This window comes from Galeopterus variegatus, unplaced genomic scaffold (assembly GCF_000696425.1).
Source record: "Galeopterus variegatus unplaced genomic scaffold, G_variegatus-3.0.2 Scaffold886, whole genome shotgun sequence".
NCBI classification, from domain to species: Eukaryota; Metazoa; Chordata; class Mammalia; order Dermoptera; family Cynocephalidae; genus Galeopterus; species Galeopterus variegatus.
Window position 1 is genome coordinate 81,243 of NW_007726997.1, and position 27,909 is coordinate 109,151.

Consider the following 27,909-nt stretch of genomic DNA (forward strand, 5'->3'; position numbering starts at 1 on the left):
TGAAGTCTACTTTTTAAATTTTTTAATTGTGACTGTGGCAACAAGGAATGTATTCTTCCTCTAGATATATGTGAGTACATACATTATATAAAAGGATTTGGAAAGAGTGGTAACTTAATAAGAATTAGTCTAGTTAATGAAATTGACAACTAGTTGGAATTACCATAAAGATAAGGAGATACTCAAAACCCACTGCTTTCCCCTTTACACAAATGGAAAAATGATCAGATCTCACTTTAAAATATTTTTACATAACAAAAAGAGAACTGGAGAACTTTCTATGTACTGATCAGGCCCTGAATGAGTACAATAGAAATATTTTCCTGTTATTTGGTGAGTACAGGTTGATTATACAGGAGTTAGATTTAAATTATTACCTATCATTTCTCAATTCCTGAAACTTTTTACCAAGCTTTCAAGTACTAGGAATACCATTTAGGTCAGAGTGAAGACAATTTAAAATCAAACCTTTAGCCTATTGAATTTTATCAACAGAGAGATCTTAAAGCAAGGTATGGCAAACTTGGGCTCATGGAACAAATTTGGCATGTTGTCTATTATTGGATAGCCTGTGAGCTAAGAATGGTTTTTACATTTTTAAATGGTTGAAACAAATCAAGAGAATAACATTTCATGACGTGTGAAAATTTTATGAAATTCAAATTTTATTGCCCATACATAAAGTTTTAGTGGAACACCGCTATAGTCATTCACTTATATACCATGTATGGCTGCTTTTGCACAAAGTTGTGAAGCTGTGACTGAGACTGGAAGACCCTGAAAGCTTAAGATATTTACTATCTGGCCCTTTGCAGAAAAAGTTTGTCAACTTCTGACTTAAAGTAATGTAGAATTTATATTTTTGTCGTTATGTCTGTTTAATGAGTATTTCCAAGATGCTCATCAAAATTCTTACCTTGCTATATTTTGTATTTTAAAATATCTGCCATTTTCATGAGCTTATGAAACTTATATTCCTTTTGGAGTAATATTTTATTATTTTCTATAGCTCTGTCTAGAGCCCATTTCCAACTGCTTAGTAGTTTGATTAATAAAATTAAGTCATTGAAAATTGGAATTATGCAATCTAAAAAAAAATGCATACTCCATAAATTGTTCATGTTAGAGGGTAATAGCAAGCATAAATCCTACATACAAGGTAGGAGCATTCCCATCCCAAGTGGTTTAATTAACCAACAATGCTCTCTATTAACCAGAAAAGGAAGTTAGCTAGAGCAGCCTATACATAAATCCTACTAGTTGGTGGAGGTGCCACTGTATGTGGTTTGGCTAAATTAAGCAAAGTTGTCCTTGACTCTGAGCTGCATATATTGCCCATATTCTGGGNTCAACAATGCATAACTTGAAGTCCTTCTTTGAAGACCAATCCCTTGCTGGCTATTGTTCTCATTGACCTGATCTGAAGTCTACTAAATCGGAATACTTAAGGGACCTTTGTGGTGGCATCTGTGATTGTGTGCAGCTGAATATGTGCAATTATTCCCTAGGAAATACTTTTGTTCTTCCTTTGTTTGTTTAGGCAAGAAATTGTTGTGGGATATCCAGCATTTTAAGTGATTCTGCCTCAAAGCACGTGTTAAAAACTATAAGGAGAGTTTATGACTTTTCAATTCTAAAAGGTTTCTCAGCTTTGGATTTCTGGAATTGGTTGTGTCCATGTTTCTTCCCATCCTATTGGGACTTAGTGTTGTTAGCAACCTCCTGTGTGGTTCTCAGATATCTTGACCTCTTTGAAACCTTTCCAGGTGTCATTGCCACTTTCTTGATCTCTGCAATATAAGCCACATTGTTTAGTGGAATTAAGTTCTATGAACTTTAGAAATCCTCCCTGAGACTATGAATTGACTAACACCCAAGGTAGCATAAACATGCAGACACAAACGTTCCTAAAACCAAGCTTGCTGGGCAATGCAGGATATGACTTGGGAGTCTGGAAAAAGGAACATTTTGCTTACTTGTCTTTGACTAGGTCCAGGTGCAGTTTGAAGCTAAGTGACTAGTTTTTCTGATCCTCAGATGTAACGTCTCATTAGAACACAGCAGAATTTGCAATTGTGGAGCAAGGAATTCCATGAAGACCCTCTGGGCCCATTAAGGCCTCTGGCTTCAGAGGGTCCTAAAACACACTTACTTCAGCATCACAGATGTAGTAAAGAGACACTGTTTTCTACAAATTTGATCTAAGTTTTAGCCTAAAGGTTATAAAGACTGTAACTCATCTTAAAATTTGTATCCAGAGGATGCAGTTACAAATTTAAAAGAAATAAATAGTTTACAGATACCTGTCCTATGTTTCCAGTTTGCCATTAAAAGGTTCTCACTGTTTTGGGCAATACAGTTAAGACTCTGCCAGAGTTCACACTTGGACTAAGAATCCTATATTAGTCTATAAATAGTTTACAGATACCTGTCCTATGTTTCCAGTTTGCCATTAAAAGGTTCTCACTGTTTGGGGCAATACAGTTAAGACTCTGCCAGAGTTCACACTTGGACTAAGAATCCTATATTAGTCTAGCTTTAGATTTATGTGGGCTACTATAACAGTGATTTCTCAGCCCTTCTCTTAAAACTTCACAGCTTGGCTGTTCTTACAAACTAGTAATGCTGCCAGAACCTACGGGAGTGAGACAATGTTATGGAAATAACACTATATTGAGAATCAAGAGATAAGGGATTCAGTTCCAACTCTACTATTATCTAACTTAACATTTCTATTTGTCTCCTTGAAATATACATAACAAATAGGACAAACTATCCAGGGATGTTGTGAAAATAAAACTAGTAATAAATACAATAAAGCCTTGAGAAAGTACAAAAGAGTATAAACATGAAAGGTATAGTGGTGACAGTGGTCATCCATTCTTCTTTCCTGTTTCTCCTCCCCACCCAGAAACTGCACATTCATAACATGAAGACTGCTGTCCCCTACGCTCCTGAGTCAGCTGTTCTTATGATCACTCTTCCCATCTCGGCCCCACCCAGGGTCTAGGGAATCCTGAACGTCATTGAGGGCTATGCTAGCCATGCATCTTTACATGGCTGTGAGGAGAGTGAAGCTTCTGCTCTGCTTTCTGTTGGCTAAGGCCTGCAGCCTGCTGTGTGTACACGGGTAAAGTGACTATATGCATAGTGTACAATTACACATTACTGCAGCTTCTCAAAGGCTCCTTTCCTGCCACTGTTCACTGCTGGGAATGCCATTACCACAGAAACCTTTAGAAGATCTAAAAGTCTATACCACATGTGTTAACATGGGCTTTCTCTGTGTTGTTGGGATTACAGGTATGTGCTTTTGTTTTGTCTATACATCTATATTTCTACACTCTCACGTTTTTAATCAGTAAGAAAAAAATAAAAACAACTTAATTTTGAAACAAACAAAATATTCTTTAATTATGTTACAAGGGGCAAACAACTTAAAAACACTCTAACATGGGCATTACTCAAGAGGAAATTAGAAAATAAGGGCATGTGATTCCCCCTAAAAATATGAATACAATATCATGTGAGAAATTCTTGTAAGAACTTTTATTTTAAAGATTTATGTAGACTTAATTTTCTGTCAGGTTAATTTGAATTAAATAAATATACTTAAACAAGAAATATTACACTATATCTGCTTTTCCAAAATTTATACCAATAGTATGGCAATCTGATGCAAAAAGAAGAAATTGAAATCTAGCTACTGGGGGGCGGGGGGAGGAAGCAAGATGGAACCTGAGGGTATAACATATTTTGAAGCTGTTCTATAGACCAGATGGGAAAACTTGTTCTCTAATCTAATGACTTTCTTTTAATCACAAGCAGACAGTAGTTTCTCTATTACCCAGAACTTTAGAAATACGTTATTCTTGAGAGTACCCTAGAATTTCTTTTACTCATTTAAGACCACATCTTTGTATTTAATTCATCCTCATATTATCCCTGCAGGGCACTTCTCTCTAATTATTTCCATCTAAAGTGACAGGAAAATGGAATTATACTACTTAGAAAACAGACATCCTTTGCTATGACTTTTCTCAGTGCTCCCTTGGGCATAGTTTGTCATCAGGCTCACTGCATCACAGATCATAAGCTGTCCTTGGAGGACAAGGACTGTGACTTACTGGTCTTTGAATTCCCAGTGCCTAGCATGTACCTGGTACAGAGTACAAGCACAGCAAAAATTGGAATAAAAGAAATAAAAGAATAAAATAATAATACCCAACAAATAATGCTTATAGTATATCAAGCGCTAGTCTGGTGCCTTATACATATTAACTCATTTTGTCCTCACAACACTATGAAATAGATACTATTTTTTTATCCCTATTTTACATATGAGAAAACTGAAGCACAGAAGGTAAAGCAAGGATACACAGAGCCAGGATCCAAATCTACACAGGTCAGCTTTGGAGTCCAATCTCTTCATTACCATATGCTGATGCCCAACCAGCACCCATGCTAAGCACAAAAATGCTGCATTCCAAGAGAAACACAGGTGCACTGGTCTCCCATCTCTAAACATATCTGGGTTTCTGTCACATGCAGCTACACTGTGCAGTTCCTTGGGAGACTTGGAAAAGGGAAATAACTGGACACAGGCACACAAATGCAGCAAGAATGAATCCCCAACCTTAACAATTGCTGTGTTTGTGAGGCTGTTTTTCAAATACCTGTGGGGATTTGTGAGAGCGCCAGCTGTACTGGTGACTGTGGAGACTCGCCAGCAGAATATTTTCATCAGTATCCACCTGGCCAAACCGCAGTGTCTCCTGTGTGTCATTACATATCACAAAATGGCTGAAGACCAACTCCTCTACCTCAGGGCATTTGTTCTGAAAGAAAAAGAATATGAAAGCCGACATATATCAGAATAATTGCAAGATGTTTGGCAGCTGTCTGCCCAGTGGCAATTGTTATAACACAGAAACCCTAAAGATCTGTTGTCATTAGCTCTGGTATACAAAGTATTCTATACTTCCAGGATAAGCACAAAAAAATACCTTAAAGAGATCTTAAATGTTCTAAGAATGTGTTTTGATTTATATTCCTACAAATAAATCATAGACACAGAAGAGTAAAAGAATAATAAAATCCCTTAAACTTTTAACATTTCTTAAAATGAATTAACATGGTACAAAGAGTGCTGTGCTGGGTACTGCATGTCAAGACCAATTACCAAAGCCACAGTTTGTACCCTACAGAAAGTAAGGATCATTTAGTTAATACACTCCCAGGTCCCAGATGGGTGTGTGTGTGTGTGTGTGTGTGTGTGTGTGTAAATCTGCTCAGGGAGAGATTGTAAGTAAAACCATAATTTTCCCTATTGTTACACGTGAACACACAAAACAGATCAACTTCTGAGTCAGTGTAAGCCAAGTTGCAGTTTTCAAGAGAAATAAAGTTAGTTGAAAAACACTTTTCAGTATCTGTTTCAGGTAATAGTCATCAATCAGCTAATATCCTTCATTAATCAGCTAAAGCTCAGCAAATTAGTAATATGTTCCTGTGCTGATACCTCCTTTTTCAACTTAATGGTATCTCCATTGATTGCTGTTACATCAAAACATTGGCAAAGTGACAGAATATTTCAGTGGCTTTTTGTTTGTTTTTTTGTATTTTGTGGCTGGTTGGTATAGGGATCGAACACCGGACCTTGGTGTTATCAGCACCGTACTCTGACCAAGTGAGCTAACTGGCCAGCCCCCTGTGCTTACTTTTTAATCACTCTGGTTATGTTATTGCTTAAAAAGCAATAAACATACTTTTGGTAAAGTAAAAGAATAGCTAAATAAATGATTAACTTGAGAATGTAAGAAAAAAGTCATAATTAGCTAATCAATTTGCAGATAATGGCACATATGTAACTGATGCTTCTCTAGCTGGCCTGTCTTTCCTGGTTGTGGATCTAAATAATATCAAAATACCACACTCCATCATTTGCCACTTTACTGAGGAGAGGGAGAGAAAAAGGGGATATAGTGCAGATGCATAGTGATTTAAGTGATTAGGAGGCATGAAGCCAAGGAGCCTATGGATGAACGTACCTATAATCCAGCCTGGACTGAGAGTAGGCCTAGAACTTCATCAGGGTACACAGTCATCTTGGGAAACAGAATCCACTCCTCGTCTTCCAGAATGCCCCAGAAGTAGATGGGCAGTGAACTATGGCAACTAGTGGTGAAGAGACCCTGACACACTTCATTCTTCCAGAGGACTAGAGGACTTCTGAGCCCTGCCTCTATCATCCATCTATTCTCACTGAACCTCTCTAGTCTCACGGAGTTGAACCTTGCTTGACAGCCACACTAATCACTAAAAGAGTCTCTAAGTGAGACCAAAACACATATAACCAACAATTAATTACATGTGGTCTATCATAATACTCTCTGCTGTGGCTTTTAATTATTAGCCATGATTTCAAAGCTTGCCTGCTGCTGGGTTTTAGATGTCTTGTCTTACCTGGCCCCTGCCTACGGCTCCAGCTGCATCTTGAGCTACTCTCCATTTGCTCGTGTTTGCTCAGGACACCCCAGTTCTACCAGTCTCTTTCAGCTGCTCCAACACTACACCGGTCTTCTTCCAATTCATCCAACATGTCAAGCTGCTTCCTACCTCAGCACCTTCCCTCTGCTCGGCCCGCTTTTCCTCCACCTCTTGCTTGACCAACTTGTTTCTAGTCAGCTTTCAGGTTCCTGTCTTTTTTTTTTTTGGTCGTTTTTGTGATCGGTAAGGGGATCGCAACCCTTGGCTTGGTGTTGCCTGCACCGCGCTCAGCCAGTGAGCGCACCGGCCATCCCTATATAGGACCCGAACCTGCGGTGGGAACGCCGCTACGCTCCCAGCGCTGCACTCTCCCGAGTGAGCCACGGGGCCAGCCCCAGGTTCCTGTTTTAAGGTCACTTCCTCAGGATAGTCTTCTGAAATCCTTCCCAGATCAGGTTAGGTTTCCCTATTTCATGCTCACATAACACTATATTTCACCTTCAGGCAATTCTTAATTTGTACCATTATGGGTTCAAAGTTATCTCCATCATTAGATTCTGTGCCATATAAGACAGGAACCAGGTCTGTATTATTTACAACTTTATCTCGAGTACCTAGCACAATGCCTGCCACATAAATACTTAATAAGCTAAATACTAATACTTAGGGAACAAAAAAATGAGATTTAATTTTAAAAATTATAAGTGTAATCTATGTTCACTGTACAAAAAATAGAAAATCAAATTATGGATTTTTAAAAAAACTCTAATTTTACACTCAGTGATAACTGCTTTAATATTTTGGTAAATTTTCTTCAAGAAATTTTTCTCTTCTATGTCCTGCCTGTTATTATTCTAGACTATCCTATCCAATACTATCTTATATATTTATCTACAAACCTTTAATCAAACTGGAATCATAGTAGATAATTAGTTTTGATGAGACTTTTCCATTTAGCATTATATAATCAACATAAACTGCTCTCCTTGTAAATATTTTTCTTTTTTTTCAGTCTAAGATACAGACATGAAGAAAGTGATATGATTCTAATCTCCTATTTATTTACATATCCTGAGTACAAAATTTAGTTTTTATAATAAATTAGGATCAATCTGCTGGTAACATAGAGGTTAAATTACCAGATGGAGCTTGAGTAGAAAAAAAAGATATTACTTTCCTCATCTCTAAAAACTGACCTTTAATAAATGATGAGGGTTTTAGGAAAAAATGTAAATTAAAGAACACAAGGGGGTTGTTTACATTTTTCTAAAGAATACTCAGAGTCCTCAGGGAACTGTTTCTCTACTGCTCCTTCATCTGTGGAGTTCATTATAACTGTAATAAGTTTAAGCATTTCTTGGAATGTCTTAAGTTCTGGTACATTACAAAAAGGTTCATAAGCATTTAATGTGACATCACATATGCTGAGCTTCAGAATGCTCACTTGAATTTGTAAACGAAAAGATGGCTTATTCCTATTTAAGTTTCTGGAGTGTTGTACAAGCATTTGAAACTAAATACAGATATCATTTTGATGTAAAAGAAGATACATGAGTGTAACCTTCATTAAAAAAAAAAAACCCTTTAAGTGCTATTTCGTCCAAATCTGGGAATGTGACATAGAAATATAAAGCAAACTGCAAGTGGTATTTTGGGTTCTTCATCTGGTTTTATACAACAGTTTATAAAAGAGAAGAGAAAAAATCTACAGCCAGAGAAATCAGACACTGATGAAGGCTTCTGTTAATCTTGAACTCATTCATGGCTTAAAGGTGAAAGGCCAAATTGTTCCATGCTTCAACTGTCTAGTCCATCCACACTGGATCAAACTACTTGTCTCCAATATAAATCCAACAAAAGGTATGTAGAGAACTCAGATCACTTATCCTGCTTATTGAATTCATATTTCTCACTGGTAACACTTACACTGTATGTGAACATTATACGTACGATAAAACCCAAGTACGGGAAACGAAACTTCCCCTCTAAAGGGGATAAACCACATTCAGAACATCTTAGAAACAATGAACTTAATAAACCTCTATAAGTCCATTTCAATGTCAAATGTCCTATAATTTCAAGGTAGTGCACTTTTGTATTTACTTTAGAATACACAGGGTTAGATGCTTACCACATTAACACTTGGTGGCAAGTACCCCTGACATGGGAGGAAACAAGAAAATTACAGCAACAATTACAGAAGTATATCCTCTTGTGGCTCATGCTAACATTGCCAAATCCCTGTATAAATCAGAACCAACTATTCATAGAATGTACCTGTCAGCAATATGCTACGTGACATATGGCTCTACTTAATCAAATATACAATTCCATTTTTTAAAAAACTCAGAATATTCCTTCAAGGCACTGTGTTAACCAGTCAGTCATTCACACTCTGATGTGGTTTAAAACATTTAAATATTTATGTACCATATTTTATTTATATGTACAGCTAGCTATGTCTAAGAGAATATTTTTATCCTGGGAGGAAACTGATATTTCTGAAGGCCATTTTGCAGTAGTTGCTACACATGAGTCCTTTTATAATGGCTCTGATACCAAGACAAAAATATCCTAGGTTTAAATGCTCTATCAATGACTCTTTTATATTTTCTAGGTTTGTTTTTTATTAAATGCATTGTTCAAAATATGACAAAAAAAAACAGAAATTGGAGCCATGGAGGTTTTTTCACATTACTATTTGAACCAGCTGCAAAGATTTAGATCACACTAGCTCTTATTTTACGCATGTCCTTTGCAACAAGAAAACCATGGAATGCCCTTAAAAAAGATTTTTAAAATACAAAACAGATGTGTTATCTTCTTTCCTTTTGCTATTACAGTGCCATGTTAGGTAATTAATTCCTTAGTCTTGTATAGGTCTTCATGCATATAAAGAAAATAGTTTATTCCCATAAAAATTCTTAAGTTAGAGAACCAGAGCCACCCCCCTACTCCCATACTCAAGAGGTCACTGTGGAATGAAGGACCATTTCTCTCAGACAGCCAGCTCCACACAAATGTATGTAACATATACAAAATGTGAAGAAATGTCTCAGCTTAAACAGCAACACAAACTTGATAGACATACAATAGAACACTGAAAATCAGTAATGAAAGCAGAAGTGATTTGTTTTTAAATCAATGAACACATCAACCAAACATTCTGTGAAATTACTCTCATGCTAGCAGATATGGACAAGTTTCCCATTTTAAATATGCCATTTAGCATAGACTTATACTGCATCCCTTTTTGGATACAGCTAATTTCTGATGAGATAAGAGTTAAAAATTATTAATCAAGAGTCTCTACATTGTATATTGACAAAATAAAAATTTAATGAAAAAAAAATTAAAATTTTGATCCACATTAAAAAAAAATAATAATAAAATAAAAAGAGTCTCTAACTGACCCACACAATCCATTATCCAGCACTTTTTAGTGAATCAAAAAAGGCAGAATGACAGTAGAGGAAAAGACGAAGACTAGTTCATCTCACTGTTTTCTTTTGTTTGAAAAGATGAAATGCTTATTAACAGAAAGGCTCACACAGGTTCTTCATTTCTGCAATGGACCCTGAGACAATTTGGTACATAGCTAAGTTAAAGGTTTGGCAAACTAAAGCCACAATACTTGGAAAAAATTTCTGGGAATATGTTACTTTCCACACAGATGTGGTACATTAGTCACAAAAATGTGGGCATGATCACCAACTCATGTGTGGGGAACCCATATTCCCCAAAGTTTTTAAAAAATAACATGCAACACTTTGCCAAAACAGAGAAGGCCCCAAATATTATGGTGCCCATCAAATTTTTTCATTCTCTTACATTTTTGTTTGTGTTTAAACTATTATTAAAAGTGATAACATTCAATACCTAATAAAAGATCATAAGCAACCAAACTGTAAGCTGTTCTGGAATGTGCATACCTGTTGCCAAGCTTGTATTGCAGTGTTTAGAGAATGAACTATATGCTGTCCAAAGTTTACAAATATAGAGTCAACTATCATGGTGCAGTCGAGCTGCTTTTCAACTGTACTGCTGGAAACTGCAACCTGTCCAAACATGCTGAAGGGTTTCACCACGCTTTGCATTGTAACATTTCTGCACTCTAGAAGTTTACAGTCTGTTTGAGCTGAGAATCGAATCTCCTGACAGACAGAACCATTATTCCACTGTCGAAGATACACGTGTGGTTCTCTGAAGGAAACAATCATGTATTCTAGTTCAGATGGCACATTTTTATCAGAAATGAATGGCTTTAGGTGCTGTGGTTGCGCTGTTAAGAAAACAAAACCAGCAGTTAAGATGAGCCAATACTTCATGGAAATAAAGAGTGAGATGACATTTAACTTACTTTTTGGTTACTGAATTTAATATATTGTGTTTAATAAATTCAAACATTGAAAGATATTACAATCTTTGAATTACCATTTGATACTTGCAAACAAAACTTTTGTTCTATCAGGTCTCTTAAATTCATATTGTTCAAAGATTACTTTCACTTTCACAGACAAGAATTTGATCACAGAAGACAAGTAAAATGAAGAGGAGGTAACTATCTAAGGAGAGTTTTATAGCACTGCTCTGTATCTACCAACCAAATCTCAAAAATAAAAACAAAAACATGATTCAAGGAGATTTAGAAAAAAGTAAGCTAAACTCCATTTTTGCTGAAAAGGCAAGATGCTTAACAGCAGCTGTGTTTGGTTTTAATCTGATGTTTTCCCTTTTCCATTACACGTAGGTTGAAAACCTAATACCTGAATCAAAATGTATTAAGTAGAAAAGGTTTGGTACAGAATATAAATGGTTTAGAAATAATTATTCAAGTAACATTAGCAAATTTATAAAAGGCTACTTTGGGTGTGTGGGAAAATTTAATCTTCTTCCTTCTAAACTTATAAAAACAGCACTCCTTTAAATTAATTTGAGAATAGGCACCTCTTTTGTAGATGGTATTCATTCTTTTGAAATCAGGCAATATTAAGTACTTTCGAAATCTATTTGCCAGTCATGGAATGGCTCAGAAGACAGAACAAAAACAGACGTGTTTCTTTCAAAAAGATCATAATTTCAAATAATAGTAAACCTGCAATTTTTGTAACTTCCTTGAAAATTCTCATTAGGAAGCATGCAGAAACATGGCAGCTCAACACCATTGGTAACTTATATCATAGGTCCATAAGCTGGTTCAAAAGTAAGGGGTGCACTTTTGTACCAAATCAACTTTACAATAACTTTGCCAGTGCTCACTTTATATTTTCTGAAAATTATAAGGGTAAAAATGGATGAATTGTGTCTTGAGAACATTCAGGAGGAAACAGTAAACATTAAGTGGATGTTATTCTGATGCTAAAGTAAAGATACCTGTGCCTAGTTGATCAAGGTGATGACAAAGACGGAACTCCAGGCAAGCAAATTGGAAGGAAATGCAGAGAGATGGGACAAACCATGGGGTAAAACAGGAGTCCACTCTGGTACAGGCAGCCAGGGCTGTTGGAGTTACAAGTTGATCACAAGTGCTTTGGGAACCAGATTCACTGGCAGAGCTACGGGAAATAAGTAATAAAAGAAGTTCAGTAACCTAAATTACCCAATATTATATAAGTGAAATGTCTTTCCATAAAGGTTTTTAAAGCTAGCACCCCAAATCTTATAGTCAATATGTTATCAAATCTTCTTTATTTACTCACACATAAAGTAGCTGTTTTAAAAAATTAAGTTCCTATTGATCAGTCTATATAAATTATTGGCAGAAAACTTTCAAAGGATCCTCAACCCCCAGGCCATGCTGACCTGCTTCTAACCCAATTTTCTTCCATCTGCATCTCACATAACTTATAGACAATTTGTTTTCATATTAGTTTAAGACCAACAAAATTCAGAGTATGACACAATACTTTCAGTGTCACCATAAATGTTTCACTTTTGTTGTACTTCATATTCCATACCCATATTCCTATATGAGTCAGTCAATACTTTTCATTGAACACCCCCTGAATACTGTACTAGGTGCTATAAAAGTTATAACCATGTCCAGAAGAATGAGGGTACCATGGACAATTACAATGAATTGGTCCTCTCTTCACTTGCTGATCTTTTTAATACATTTTATACAAGTGAAATCTGATTAAAATGAATAGTGAAGGCGTCCATAGGAGGCAAGACATTTGCATGGCGGCTGCTGATGTGCACAGGAAGCATGCTGCCTAGACTGCATTAGTGCTAGTAGAAGCATGAGAAATTGGAGTTTGGGGCAGGAAGGTGGAGAGCAAGGTGCATCCTATTAATTGTGGATCAATGAATAGATCCTTCCCTTCCCCCCTATTGTCCTCTGCCCTCTTCTTTCCAATCTGAAATTTGTTCTGCAGCTATGGTATCCTGGCTCTCAAATCCAAAAGGAGCCTAGAAGAACAAACACTATGACTTATAGTATCCTAGGGAGAACTAAGACAGGAAAAACAAGAAAAACAAATCCTTGGTTTTCAAAGAAATCAGAGTTTAATGGGTGATACCAATACACAGACATTTACAATGACTTATAGTATCCTAGGGAGAACTAAGACAGGAAAAACAAGAAAAATAAATCCTTGGTTTTCAAAGAAATCAGAGTTTAATGGGTGATACCAATACACAGACATTTACAAACATTACAAAACAGAACAACCACCCAGGAAAAGGAAAGTCCAAATTGTTGCCAGAGTGGAAACATAAGAGGAACTCAGAATGGCGTGGGGTGAGTCATGTGTGATTCTCAGAAGTGTGACTCTTCAGCTGGGTTTAAGAGGCTGTGAAAAGCCTAGTGAAAATGAACACTAGGAAGATTCCAACATGTTTACTGAGTTGTTTAACCTCAAAGAGTTTACAGTTATGTGGTGGTATTTACTGCAATGTTAGTAAATCTCTATCACATACAGAGAAAACACTAACCCTGGGCCACTATGTTATTGACTAAACGCTATGCACAAAAATTAAGCTAAGTACATTCTTAAAACATCTATAAATGGGCACACTAATCCAAACAACTTTCTAGGAATTTATCTATGGTGCTACAAATAAAAGATTTCATTGGCAAGGTAAAATTAAAACTTGCATTTATTCAGAAAAGCAAAATGTATCAGTTGTACATGTGTTTTACACATTTGAACTCTTTCTCTTATGCTACTTCAAGAAATTGTAAGAAATAGGGTAGAATGTTAGTCAAAATATTAAAAATCCAGGTGAGAGTTCTATGAGATCAGTTTTAAAACAGTGAGTACACAATTTGAGGTGTTTATTTGAAGCATTTTTCTTGCCAACTACAATTTCTGACACTCTGAGATTTTCCAAGATTTATTTTTCTATCTCTTGAGAATAGCAGATATTATAACGTATTGGAAAAGGTTGCTAAAACAGCATGAGTATCTGCCAAAATCCTTATTTATAACAAATTAATTCTTCACGTTCCCTGAATTAAATGCACTAATCAGTAGCTAGAAAAAGATATTTCTAGGTATATATTAAGGGACTTCAAAAAGTTCGTGGAAAAATGAGATTAAAAGATATTACAAATCTTTCCATGAACTTTCGAAGCTTGATCATATAGCAACTCCTGAATCATAAAATCATACTCAAATGATCAGCAATACTCTTTCAATCCTGAAATCTTGACTAAAATAGTTACTAGATCAATCTGTATTCAAAAACTTAGACTTCTGAAGTGAGCCCCACCCCTGAGAGACCCTCATAGCCACCTCCAAGGCCCTGCCAGAGAGATAGATAGCCTCACCGTCAGCAACACTCCCTATCACTACTGTGGACACCAGTGTGGAATGAGTGGTCCATGACAGCCACTATCACAGCAACTGCTGCCACAAGGATGGCTCGCTGTCATAACAGCAGGCACTGATACTTCATTGGGTACCTTTCATAAGTATAGACAGAAGGAGGCTTACCAGTGGAGCCTAGGGAAAGAGTAAAGAAAAAAGAGAAGACCCACCCAAAGTCACCCATTCAAATTGAGGAGCACTAGTGTACTCCAGTGCACCTCTCAGGGCCAGGGTGAGCTAGCCAAGGTGCCAACAGTCCTGCCCAAGAACACCCACCATAACCTAAGAGTGACAAGACTCCAGGTGCTACCCTCCAAAATTTAAGAGTTTGTCCATGCCCTGATGAACTAACATAGTGTCACCAACCTCAGCAAGGAAATTCTAAGTGTCCCAGGGAGTAGGTCACAGAGGCACTCTCACATAACTCCAACACCGAATTCAGCCAAAGTACCTACACAGAGAGTACACTACTGTGTCTACCTGGAGCCAATATTAAAACACCCCACTCAACTGTCATTATAACACACATCCACATGAGGAACTCCCTCTCTGCAAACCCCACTCCAGAGTATGAGAAAAAGCGCAACTTTTCTACCATATGACCAAACACCAACGTAGAGATACTAGAAATATAAAAAAACAAGGAAATTGGGCCGGCCCGGTGGCGCACTGGATAGTGCGCCGCTTGGGAAGCGCGGTGGCGCTCCTGCTCGAGGGTTCGGATCCCACATACAGACCGGTTCCCGCTCACTGGCTGAGCGAGGCATGGGGGCGACGCTGAGGGTTGCAATCCCGTTGCCGGTCCCCGGCCCGGTGCGGGGGCAACACTGAGGGTTGCCTGGATAGTGCGCCGCTTGGGAAGCGCGGTGGCGCTCCCGCCCGAGGGTTCGGATCCCACATACAGACCGGTTCCCGCTCACTGGCTGAGCGAGGCGCGGGGGCGACGCCGAGGGTTGCAATCCCGTTGCCGGTCCCCGGTCCGGTACGGGGGCAACACTGAGGGTTGCGATCCGTTGCCGGACACGGAAAAAAGACAAAAGACAAAAAAATAAAAAAAAAAACAAGGAAATATGACACCATGAAAGGAATATAATAATTCTCAAAAACCAGATCCTATAGAACAGGAAGTCTTTGAAATGACTGAAAAGGGAATTTGAGCAACAATTCTAAGAAAACTCAATGAGATACAAGAAGATTCAGATAGACAACATAAAGAAATGATAAAAAGTATCCAAGACACAAAGGAGGAAATGTACAAAGAAATTAATGTCCTAAAAAAGAATGTAGCAGAGCTTGAGGAGCTGAAGGATTCTTTTAACAAAATAAAAAACACAACAGAGAGCTTAAATAGCAGACTAGAACAAGTAGAAGAGAGGATTTCTGATCTTGAAGATGGCCTTTTCAAAATAACCCAAGTGCACAAAAAAAGAAAAAAAAATTTTTTTAAATGAAGAAAATCTGAGAGAGACAGCAGAAAACCTTAAGTGCTCAAATATCTGAATCATGGGTGTTCTAGAAGGAGAGGAAAAAGAAAAAGGCACTGAAAACATATTCAACAAAATAAGAGCAGAAAACTTCCCAGGTTTAGGGAGAGATACAGATGTGAAGATAAATAAATACAGACCTGAAGATAAATAAATCTACCAGGCTCAAAGATCCCCAAACAAATTTAACCCAGAAAGGTCCTTTCCCAGACATGTTATAGTCAAATTGGCAAAGCTCAAAGACAAAGAGAGAATCTTAAAAGCTCTGAGAGAAAAGCATTGAGTCACCTATAAGGGAGTCCCTATCAGTCTAACAGCCGACTTTTCATCAGAAACCCTAAAAGCCAGAAGAGAATGGGATGATATATTCAAAATACCAAATGACAAAAATTGCCAGCCAAGAATACTATACCCAGCAAGGCCATCCTTCTGAAATGAAGGACAAACAGTATATTTCTCAGACAAACAAAACCATGGGAGCTCAACACCACACGACCAGCCCTACAAGAAATTCTCAAGGGAGTACTGTGCCTGGTACCTGAAAAACAACCATCACTACCATGAATACTCAAGAAAGAACAAAACACACCACTAAAACAAAAATGCAAACAATAAAGAGAAAAGAACATTATCTACCACCTCAAGAAACTAACAAACACAGAAGACAAACAGTAAAATGGAAAGAAAGGAACAAAAGATGTATCAATAAAATGCCAGGAGTAAATCTACACCTTTCAATAATAACTCGATGTAAAAGGATTAAATTCCCTACTCAAAAAACAGGCTGACTAATTGGATTAAAAATTAGACCCAATAATATGCTGTCTTCAAGAGACTCACTTTACCTGTAAAGACACACACAGACTAAGAGTGAAAGGATGGAAAAAGATATGTCATGCAAAGAGAAACGAAAAGCAAGCTGGAGGAGCGATTCTTATATTGGATAAAATAGACTTTAAACCAAAAACCATAAAAAGAGATAAAGAAGGCCACTATAAAATGATAAAGGGATCTATCCAGCAAGAAGACATAGCAATCATAAATATATATGCACCCAGCATCAGAGCAGCCAGATATAAAAAGCAAATACTATTAGGGAAGAGACAGACCCAAATACCATAATACTAGGGGAACTGAACACCCCACTTTCAACACTGGACACATCATCTAGGCAAAAAATCAACAGAGAAACACAACACCTAAACAACACTTTAGACCAATTGGACCTGGCACATATCTATGGAACATTTCATCCAGCAACCACAGAATATACATTCTTCTCATCAGCACAAGGAACATTCTCCAGGATAGACCACATGTTAGGTCACAAATCAAGTTTCAACAAATTTTTAAAAACTGAAATTATTTCCTGTATTTTTTCAGACCACAATGGATTAAAACTAGAAATTGGTTACAAGCAAAACTCTGGAAACTATAAAAATACATAGAAATTAAACAACATTCTATTTAATGATATATGGGCCCAAGAAGAAATTAAACAGGACATCAAAAAATTTATTGAAAGTAATGAAAATAATGACATATCATACCAAAACCTGTGGGATACTGCAAAAGCAATAGTAAGAGTGAAGTTTATCCCAATAAATGCTTACTTCAGAAGAATGGAAAGATGGCAAATAAACCACCTAACACTTCACCTTAAAGAACTAGAAAAACAAGAACAATCCACTCCCAAAGTTAGTAGACAGAAGGAAATAATTAAGATCACAGCAGAATTAAATTAAATAGAAACAAACAAACAAAAAACAATACAAAAGATCAATGAAATAAAAAGTTGTTTTTTTGAGAAGATAAACAAAATAGACAAGCCATTACCTAGGCTAACTAAAAAAAGAAGAGAGAAGACCCAAATAAGGAAAATTAAAAACGAAAAAGCAGACTTTACAACCAATATCACAGAAATGCCATGAATCATTAGAGACTGTTATAAACAACTATATGCCAATAAAGTTGAAAACTTGGAGGAAATGAACAAATTTCTGGACTCAAACAAACTACCAAGACTGAATCAAGGAGACACAGAAAACCTGAAGAGACCAATAACAATCAAAGAGATAAAAGCTGTAATCAGCAGTCTCCTGGCAAAGAAAAGGCCAGGACCGGATGGCTTCACTGCCAAATTCCACCAAATTTTAAAGAAGAAAGAATAGCAATACTCTACAATCTATTCCAAAAAATTGATACAGAGGCCATTCTCCTAAACTCATTCTATGAGGCAAACATCACCCTGATACCAAAACCAGACAAAAATGCAACAAAAAAAGAAAAAAAAAAGAAAGAAAACTATAGGTCAATATCTTTGATGAATATAGATGCAAAAATCCTCAATAAAATATTAGCAAACAGAATACAGGAACACATCAAAAAAATTATAAACCATGATGAGGTGGGATTCATTCCAGGGATGCAAGAATCCCTGAAAGTTCAAAATACTCAAGTCAATAACAAAATCAAGGACAAAAACCATATGATTATCTCAAAAGATACTGAGAAGGCATTTGACAAAATTCAACATCCCTTCATGATAAAGACTCTCAACAAATTAGGTACAGAAGGAAAGTATCTTAACACAATTAAAGCCATATATGATAAACCCACTGACAATATCATCCTGAACAGAGAAGAGTTGAAAGATTTTCCTTAAGAACAGGAACAAGACAAGGTTGCCCACTCTCACCACTCCTATTCAACATAGTATTGGAAGTATTAGCCATAACAATCTGGGGAGAGAAAGAAAGAAAGAAAGGGCATGCAGATTGGAAAAGACAAAGCCAAATTGTCCCTGTTAGCAGCTGACACGATTCTATATACAGAGCAGCCTAAAGACTCACAAAAAAACTCTTAGAGTTGATAAATGATTTCAGCAAAGTTGCAGGACACAAAATAAACATGCAAAAATCAGCATCATTTTTATACTCCAACAACGAAGTAGTAGAAAAAGAAATCAAGAAAGCTAGCCCATTTACAAAAGTCACCAAAAAAATCAAATACCTAGGAATAAAGTTAACCAAGGATGTGAAATATCTCTATGACAAGAACTACCAATCCCTGTTGAGAGAAATTAAAGAGGACACAAGAAGATGGAAAGATATTCCATGCTCTTGGATTGGAAGAATTAACATTATGAAAATGTCCATACTACCCAAACTGATCTACAGATTCAATGCAATTCCCAACAAAATATTAATGACATTCTTCACAGAAATGGAAAAAACAATCCTAACATTCATATGGAAGAACAAAAGACCCCGAATAGCCAAAGCAATTTTGAGCAAAAAAATAAAGCAGAGGCATAACACTACTTCACTTCAAACTATACTACAAAGCTCTGGTAACCAAAACAGCATGGTACTGGCATAAAAACAGACACATGGACCAATGAAACAGAATAGAAAACCCAGAAATCAGCCCATATACCTACAGCCATCTGGGATTCAACAAAGGCATCAAGAACACACACTGGGGAAAAGACTACATCTTTGATAAATGATGCTGAGAATTTTTTTTTTTTTAAAAAGATGACCAGTAAGGGGATCTTAACCCTTGGCTTAGTGTCATCAGCACCACGCTCAGCCAGTGAGCGAACCAGCCATCCCTATACAGGATCCAAACCCATGGCCTTGGTGTTATCAGTACTGCACTCTCCCAAGTGAGCCACGGGCTGGCCCTGATGCTGGGAAAATTGGACATCCATATGTTGAAGAATGAAACTAGACCCATGCCTCTTGCCATATACCAAAATCAACTCAAAATGGATTAAAGAATTAAATATACATCCTGAAACTATAAAACTCCTAAAAGAAAATATACGGGAAACACTTTAGGAAGTAGGACTGGGCATAGACTTTATGAATATGACCCCAAAGCACAGGCAACATAAGGAAGAATAAACAAATAGGATAATGTCAAACTAAAAAGCTTCTGCACAGCAAAAGAAACAATTAACAGAGTGAAAAGACAACCAGCAGAGTGGGAGAAAATATTTGCAAAATATGTATCAAAGCATTAATATCCAGAATATACAAGGAACTCAAACAACTTAACAGCAAAAAAATAAGTAGCCCAATTAAAAAATGGGCAAAGGTGCTGAATAGGCATTTCTCAAAGAAAGATTTACACATAGCTAACAGACACATGAAAAAATGCTCAACATCACTCAGCATCTGGGAAATGCAAATCAAAACCACTATTTGCATAATTTCTTTAATTAAGTACAATGGACTTTGATATTATTAAGGTATCATTGTTGTTATTTATTTTTTTTCTGAAGCTGGCTGGCATGGGGATCTGAACCCTTGATCTTGGTGTTACAAGGCCACACCCTAACCAACTGAGCTAACCTGCAGCCCTGATTCAGATATCAAAAGGAAAAACAACTTATAAGATGTATAATAAGCAGAAATAGAAAAGTAAAAAAAAATAACTCATAACCTATAGTATTTATATTTCAGTTCTTCTCCTTTTCCCAAAAGCTTTTCAAAATTCATGGCCCATGGCAGTGTTCACAGAAGTCTCTGGTGTTATTCACTTCTAACATGATGGAAAATGGCCCCTAGAAGCAAGACATCTCAAACGGTAATAAACAGAACTCAAGATTCAGTACTTGTTCAAATATCTGTAAGTTCATTTATTTATTTTTATTTTTTAAAGAAAATTCATTATACTACATGTGGGGAACAACAGTGATTTTCAATAATTGTGTACAATGTGCAATGGTTAGATCAGGCTAGTTAGCTTATTCATCATTACAATACTCAATGACTAAGTTAAGATGTAAACTCAGAATTTTAGAATAGTGGGAATATTCTAAATGATAGAAAGCATGGCAAGAATTTTATGTATCTATACCTTCATTTTAACCAAAGGGTTATTTATCAACTGTCCTGGGTGACCTATAAAGGGGTATCAATTCTTTAAACAAGGAACATCCAGCATACCTATAAGTAGATTAATTCTATTTTAATAGCACTGTGGAGAGCCAAGCATACTCCCTAAAGATTCACCCCTGAGTGTCACTCTGGGGTGAACTACTCCAGCATAGGAGGTACCAAACAATGATCTGACTTGAATGAAGAAACTCTGAGCTTTTCTCTGGATCCCTCTGTGGTAATAAGCATTTTATAATATAGATAAGAGATTAAGCAGAGAGTAACTATGGTGAGAGAACCCAGATTAAAATGAATGCACTACCGCTTATATTGTTAACATTGGGCAAATTACTTCATTTGGCTAAGTCTCAGTTTTCTCATTTATAAATGACTATAGTAATTGGTCCTGCTTTAAATATGAAGTGAGATAATGCATATAAACTACTAAGCATGTCTAGCATGTGATAATAGAAAAAAACCCATCCCTCTTTTTCCTGTTGGCAAAACAATGTACCATACTGGTCACTTTACTTCACATTAATTGTTGGTGATTATCTTTTGCTCCCCAAGACGGATCTCACAATATCACACTGGCATTCATCTCAGTGTGGCACTGCCTCTCACCATTGATTCATCTAAACTCTCTCCTGCCTACAGTACAAGCACTGTCTGTCCTGGGAGAGTGCTGAACAGCTGACAGAGGACACGGCAGCATGCGTGCACCTGCCACACCATGTTCTCTCTACGCCTTGGGGTCACCATTTTTCAAATGCCTTAATCCTAACCCAAAAGAATAAATACAGTTTTATTGTAATCCTTTTATTATATAAATCAGGAGGGGAAAAGATTTCCTGAAAATATGACACATACTGATGTTTTTCATTGTGACAAGATATGAGGATACTTCAAAAAGTTTGGGGAAAAATGGAATTAAAAGATAATATGAATCTTTCCATGAACTTTTTGAAGACCCCTCATATATATAACACAAAATTTATCATTTTAACCATTTTAAAGTGTACAGTTCAGTGGCATTAAGTACATTCACATTGGTGTGTAACTGTCACCACTATCCATCTCCAAAAACTTTAACACAAAATTTATCATTTTAACCATTTTAAAGTGTACAGTTCAGTGGCATTAAGTACATTCACATTGGTGTGTAACTGTCACCACTATCCATCTCCAAAAACTTTTTTATTTTCCCAAACTAGATTGGGAAACATTAAACAATAAACATTAAGCAATAACTCTGCATTCTCCCCTCCTGCCAGCCCCTGGCAGCCAGCATTCTACTTTCTGTCCCTATGAATCTAACTACTCTCAGTATCTCATATAAGTGGAATCACACAATATTTGTCTTTTTCACACTGGTATTTTGCATTTTATTTTATCCTATTTTGTTTAAAGAAATTCTAGATGCAATCTGGTAAATTATTTCATGACCCAGTAATGGGTTGCAATCTTCAGTTTGAAAAACAGCCTTAAATAGGCCCTCCGATAAAGGATTCCTTTAAATCTAACTTAAAAAAGAAAGAGGGAGAGTAATCTTCTGAGATTCATAGAATAAGCAACACAACACAGAGACCTTGTTAGCACCATCAGCCGGGAACTTTAAGTGAGACCTGAGGAACACTGAGTATCTTGGAGAATGTGCATGGGAGAAGGACTACTGGGCAAAAGAACAACGCCCTGGAGGATTTTTTTTTTTTACATAGATTTCAATTACGAACTAAAAGGAAATAGCAAAAGGCCTCAAAAGAACACTTTGGAAAAAAATGTAGGTATTCCTTTCACCCAAGGGAGAGAAGGCAAAAACTTAGGTTTAGCTCCCTAGGAAAGAATAAAGAAAGAATTTTTCTGGATAAATCCTGGATCATACCATTGTATGACTAGAAACAGAAGTGACAAAACAGCTCCTAATGTCAAGATTTATGTCTGAATGGCTTTTAAAACTCAAAAGATTTAAAAAAAAGTTACCCCCCAAATCTAAGTACATCTAAAAACACAAATCTAAGTAGGCAAATGAGGGGAACAATATCTGGAGGTCACAGTTACTTCCTGGTAGAAGGGAGCTCAACTAACCAGCAGAGATAAAATAAATGATTCAGGGACTTAGCCATCATCTCTCTTTATCCGATTCCTCCACTGTCTATATACAAGAATCAAGGCTTTGGGAAATGAAAAGCAGCTCCTTCTCATATACACACAGAAAGCTATGGATCACTGTCTTAAATATTACCAAACAAGAATGGACAGCGACTTCTTTTATGGTATCTTAAAGGGGGTAGGAAGAGAAAAAAATATATGTATACATAAGCATATCCAAACATGAAAGCACTTCAAAAAACTCATCAGAGATTCGACTTTTCTTGCACTAGGAAAGAGCTACACACCCTTAAAGCCATTCTCTTTCCAGTATACCTTTCATCATAAATCAGCATTTTGAGGGTGGAAATAAAAAGTCCTTGTAAGCAATCTGCTCTCACATGTTTTAATGTTGTGAGAAGATGACCAGGCTTTATAAACAACAAAGTGCCAAAGACTTGGCACAGATCAACAGTGTTTAACATTATCATCAAACAACTGATAACAAAGTTAACTGGACATACATATCAAGATCTGCACAGTTATATTTGTGTCATATGATAAACACCTGTAATTTGTGACTTGACACAGCCAAAATAAGTACCTCTGGAATTAGCCATTTGAGGGTAAAGATAAGGGGGAAACAAAGTACAAAGTTGTTTAATCCACCAGAAGACAACTGATTGATGTTAAACCCAGGGAACTGGGTAGGGTGGCCCAAAGCCTGAGAGGAGGGCCCACAACTCCTTTTCCCTTTTCTTCCTCCCAGAGCCAGACACTGGGTAAGAAACTGCAAATTGCAAATAAGAATATGTGGTTGCTGGGCAGCTTCCTTTTTTTAGCTTTCTAGATGGATCCACTTTCTACCCTTCCCCACCTTCTACTCTGCCCCTGGAAAGGACCTTTCTGGACTGCATTAACAAGCTGCTTTGTCCTCTGGCTTGTCCTTGTGTTCAGTCAGTGAGAGGTACCCACAGGAGATTAGAAGGCAGGAGATGAGTTAGGTGAGGGTATATATTTCCTTGGCTCCTTGTCAGCGAGATCTACTTTGTCCTCTGGCTTGTCCTTGTGTTCAGTCAGTGAGAGGTACCCACAGGAGATGAGAAGGCAGGAGATGAGTTAGGTGAGGGTATATATTTCCTTGGCTCCTTGTCAGCGAGATCTCTGTACATTGGCTGTGCCCTTCTATCAAAAGCAGCTGCAAATACTCTGTTAGAGTTTTAGTAATGGCTCTGTCACCTGGCTCCTTTAGGTCTAAGAGTGAGATCGTTTCCCAGGGTTCCTAGCCCCAGGATACTGCACCATCCTTTAACCTTGCCCATACTTTTGTAGAGTCCTTCATTAAATTCATCAATCACCCAGTATGAGTTGTCATCTGTTTCCTGTCAGACCTGACTGATAAACTTGGTTTAATTAGGCTTTGGCAATGGACAATGGGTGTGGGCAAATACATACATGATGAGACTAACAATAAATAGCTGAAATGGAGAGCCTAACCAGGGCTCCAGAGGTTGCATTTCTTGCCTCCAGTCCAGTGCACAGCAAATAGAAGGGGAAAGCTCCCAAAAGTCAGTATTGTTGTGGAAACTAAGTCTAAAGGTCAACATTTACTCTACTTCAAATGCTACCTTCAAAAAACCATAATCCTTACCAATCCATTTGTTTTCATATCATCAGGAAAACCATCAGTTAAAGATGGTGAAATGTCATTACTGACTCTTTGGTCTCCAGTCCTTTGCATTGGAGGCTTCCTGCCATCTCTTCAACTGGCTAGCTCCTATTCACTCTTTAAAGGTTCGGCTTAGAAATCAGGTTCTCAAGGCCACATAGCCTACTGGTGATGGAGCCAGGACTTAAACCCAGGTATTCTAACTTGAAGTTCTCTATTAAATACTATGTTGCCCCCGCACCGGACCGGGGACCGGCAACGGGATTGCAACCCTCGGCGTCGCTCCCGCGCCCTGCTCAGCCAGTGAGCGGGAACCGGTCTGTATGTGGGATCCGAACCCTCGGGCGGGAGCACCGCCACGCTTCCCAAGCGGCACACCTATCCAGTGCGCCACCGGGCCGGCCCCGAGGCTCTTCTTTTTAAATATTAAGCTTCATGGGACTTATTTTTATGACCTTTCTCCTAGTAATGTCCAACAGTCTGATGCATATCCTTCTCAAACCACTGAGAATATTACTGATGATAAGATAATCTATAATCATAAAAGTATCAGGTTTTTGTATAGATTTAGATTTATCATGTGATAGAATATACTGGCGCTAGCTATAAAAGTTTTCTGTCTGCATCTTATCGAAGCATTGTTTTCTTTCTAGAAATAGGATGGAATTTATTTATTGTTCCTTCTGAAAAATATCTTAAGTGTTTTATTATGTTGACTTTTAAACCAACCCTTCTAATTTAATTTCATTAAGATAATTTTCTACCTGAAAAATGATCAATCACCAATAATTTAAAGCAAGACCAATTGTGAAATATTAGGTAATGTGAAAAATCCCAGTGAGGACAAAATCTGTGATAACAATCTTAAAAGCTTGATGAAAAATTGCTTGAATTTGATTGTCTGTATAAATTTCTGTTCCCTAAAGCCTCCACATTTCTATGGCAGTAAGCTTACCACAAAAGCAATTTTTATAAATGTTTCAGATTCAGAGGAATTAACCTTGTTTAAAATGCTTCTTTCAGTAATGTAGATGCATTTTTTAAAAAAATCATAATCAACAAATCACTTCTAACTTGATACTATTAATGAAACTCAGGTTTAAAAAGAATCATTGTAATTATCCATACCTCTATTTTCTGAGTTTTCCTGGTTTCTGACTAGGTAATCTATACTTAGAAAAGGCTATCTTTCTATCCATCTCCTAATTCCTTACAGGATGAGTGTTCTTTTTATTGCACCATTATATACAGGTCTCTAATATATGCTCCTTAATTATATATTACTGGATAATATGCTAGGAAGGTAATTATTTTTGAAGAGCCCAAATGATCTATAAGTAGAATATCTGAAGTATAAAACACATTATTAAACATAAAAAGTAATCAATGAAAGAGACTGTGAGGCTACAGACCAAAATTTTAACAGAGGTTATCTCTGTGATATAATTATGGGTGGTATTATTTTCTTTATTTTCCAAATATTCTTCAATGAGCATATATTATTATTAATAAAAAATAAATACTTTCAAAGAAAAAGCATTCACAATTATTTATAATATAAAGTAGGAAGCAGAATACAAAATGGCATGCTATTATTAGAACCTTATAAAAGCATGTACGTATACATATAGGCAAAATAGAGATACCATAAAAAAGAAAAACAGTTGATTTGCAGGGTATTGAAATGGTGGACTTTCTCTCTGTTAATGTCAGAATGTTGTTTGGGAAGGAAAAAAAGGAGGGATTATATAAAAGAAGGTAATGCTAAAGCCAACCCATCAGGAGAATCAGAAGGTAGGACATCGAAAGTGATGAATAGCACAGCCGCACAGTACACATAATATTATATGATCTAAGAAAACTATTCCTCTGGTTGTGGTTTACTTCCTTTCTCTTGTCTTTTATGGGAGTGTGAGCAGAAAGGCTTAGCAGGGATGTGTAAACTAGAAGAAGTGCAGAATATGTTGCTGAAGCCATTTTTCTTTACCGGAAGTCAGGGGATGTGTTAAGCAGGCAAACATTGGAAATGGGGATAATCTGGCCCTTTCTGGTACTAACCAGACACCCTATAGGAGGTGTGGAATAGAAAGTTCTGGGGACATGATTCAGAATACCTGAAGTCTATAGCTCTAGAGAGTCATTATGGCCAGACTTTATAGCTAGATAAAGCTTCAGCTATCTGAAATCCCTGGGTATAAGTTATTTTGGTTAGCCAAATTTTCCTAATGCCCAGAGGTTTGTCTCTGAAGTTTTATCATTAAAGATAGAAATATTTCCAAAATGCACCTTTTAGAAGGAAACAATTCAATTTATTTAACTTTTCATTTCATGTCCTAGAGTTATCATTACACATATTGATTACTGCATCATTAGGAGTCTATTGAGTCTATATGGCTCTTTTCCTCTATATTTTTACGCTTAGGATGATTGGATTTTATTTTTTTAAAGTTTGCTTTTTTGTATTTTTTTCTTTTATATGTAGGGGACAGGTTCTTAGGGCTTATAAGGCTGTATTACACATAAAACACAGGAGTTTTAGTACACAGACTTTGAAAAATCAGATTTTATCTTCCTGGTTCTCATCTGTAGGTCACATAGATGCAGCCACTAGATAGCCAAGATACAGCTATGTGAGGGATCACTAGATAAGAGATGACTTGATGATAGTTCTCCAGTGTAATGCCATTATCTTTCACTGAGTTACCTTTGGTCATCAGCTCCATTTTGACTGCTGTTCAGGACAATTCTCCAAAGATCTGAGGATACTAATTTCTTCTGGTCATTCACAAGATTGATATCTGGCAACTGCAATTCACAGACTTTGCTTTCAGACAGATTAAATTCTCGAAATGCAACAAAAATCTTCTGAAGTTCATCCCAGTATTCCAAACTACACGGAATCTATGTTAAAATACAGAAGATACCATGTTACAATAGAAACTATGTGTCTATATTTGTTGAAATGCAAATTAAACATTCATAAAAGTTATAACAGTAAGACATTTTTTTTTTCCTTTTTGTCTTTTGTTGTGACTGGCAACGGGATCGCAACCCTCAGTGTCACGCCCGCACTGCGCTCAACCAGTGAGCTAACCGGTCTCTATATGGGATCCAAACCCTCGGCGGGAGCACCGCCGCACTCCCAAGCGCCGCACTCTACTGAGTGCGCCACCAGGCCAGCCCAACAGTAAGACTTTTAAAGGAGGATGAGGTTATAAGAGACAGCAGTTTCTTTTCATAGTTTTATATTCATCCTGTTTATTTTAAAAGAACTGCTCAAGAATAACACACGAAAACAGCCAATTTTTTAAAAAATAAAAGAAAAAATGGGGAACAAATTTTATGAGGTGTTAAATGTGTCATAAAGGTATAGTAATTCAAAGACAAGGTTGGAATAGTAATGTACAAACAGATTAAAAGTACAGAATTTAAAAAAATCAGAAAAAGAGGTAAGTACAGATGTAATTTTAGTATGT

The 27,909-nt window shown here is 36.8% G+C and overlaps 1 protein-coding gene across 1 annotated transcript in view; it reads right to left on the bottom strand.

The window, feature by feature from the left end:
• LOC103590853 (vacuolar protein sorting-associated protein 13B) overlaps positions 1-27,909 on the bottom strand; it is a gene marked incomplete at both ends in the record, with an annotated part of 498,786 nt that overhangs the window by 80,967 nt on the left and 389,910 nt on the right. The window contains 4 exons of the mRNA XM_008573178.1: positions 4,677-4,838; positions 10,422-10,771; positions 11,863-12,044; positions 27,138-27,334. Of these exons, the coding sequence (XP_008571400.1) occupies positions 4,677-4,838; positions 10,422-10,771; positions 11,863-12,044; positions 27,138-27,334 (891 nt within the window). The remainder of the gene's footprint in view (positions 1-4,676; positions 4,839-10,421; positions 10,772-11,862; positions 12,045-27,137; positions 27,335-27,909) is intronic.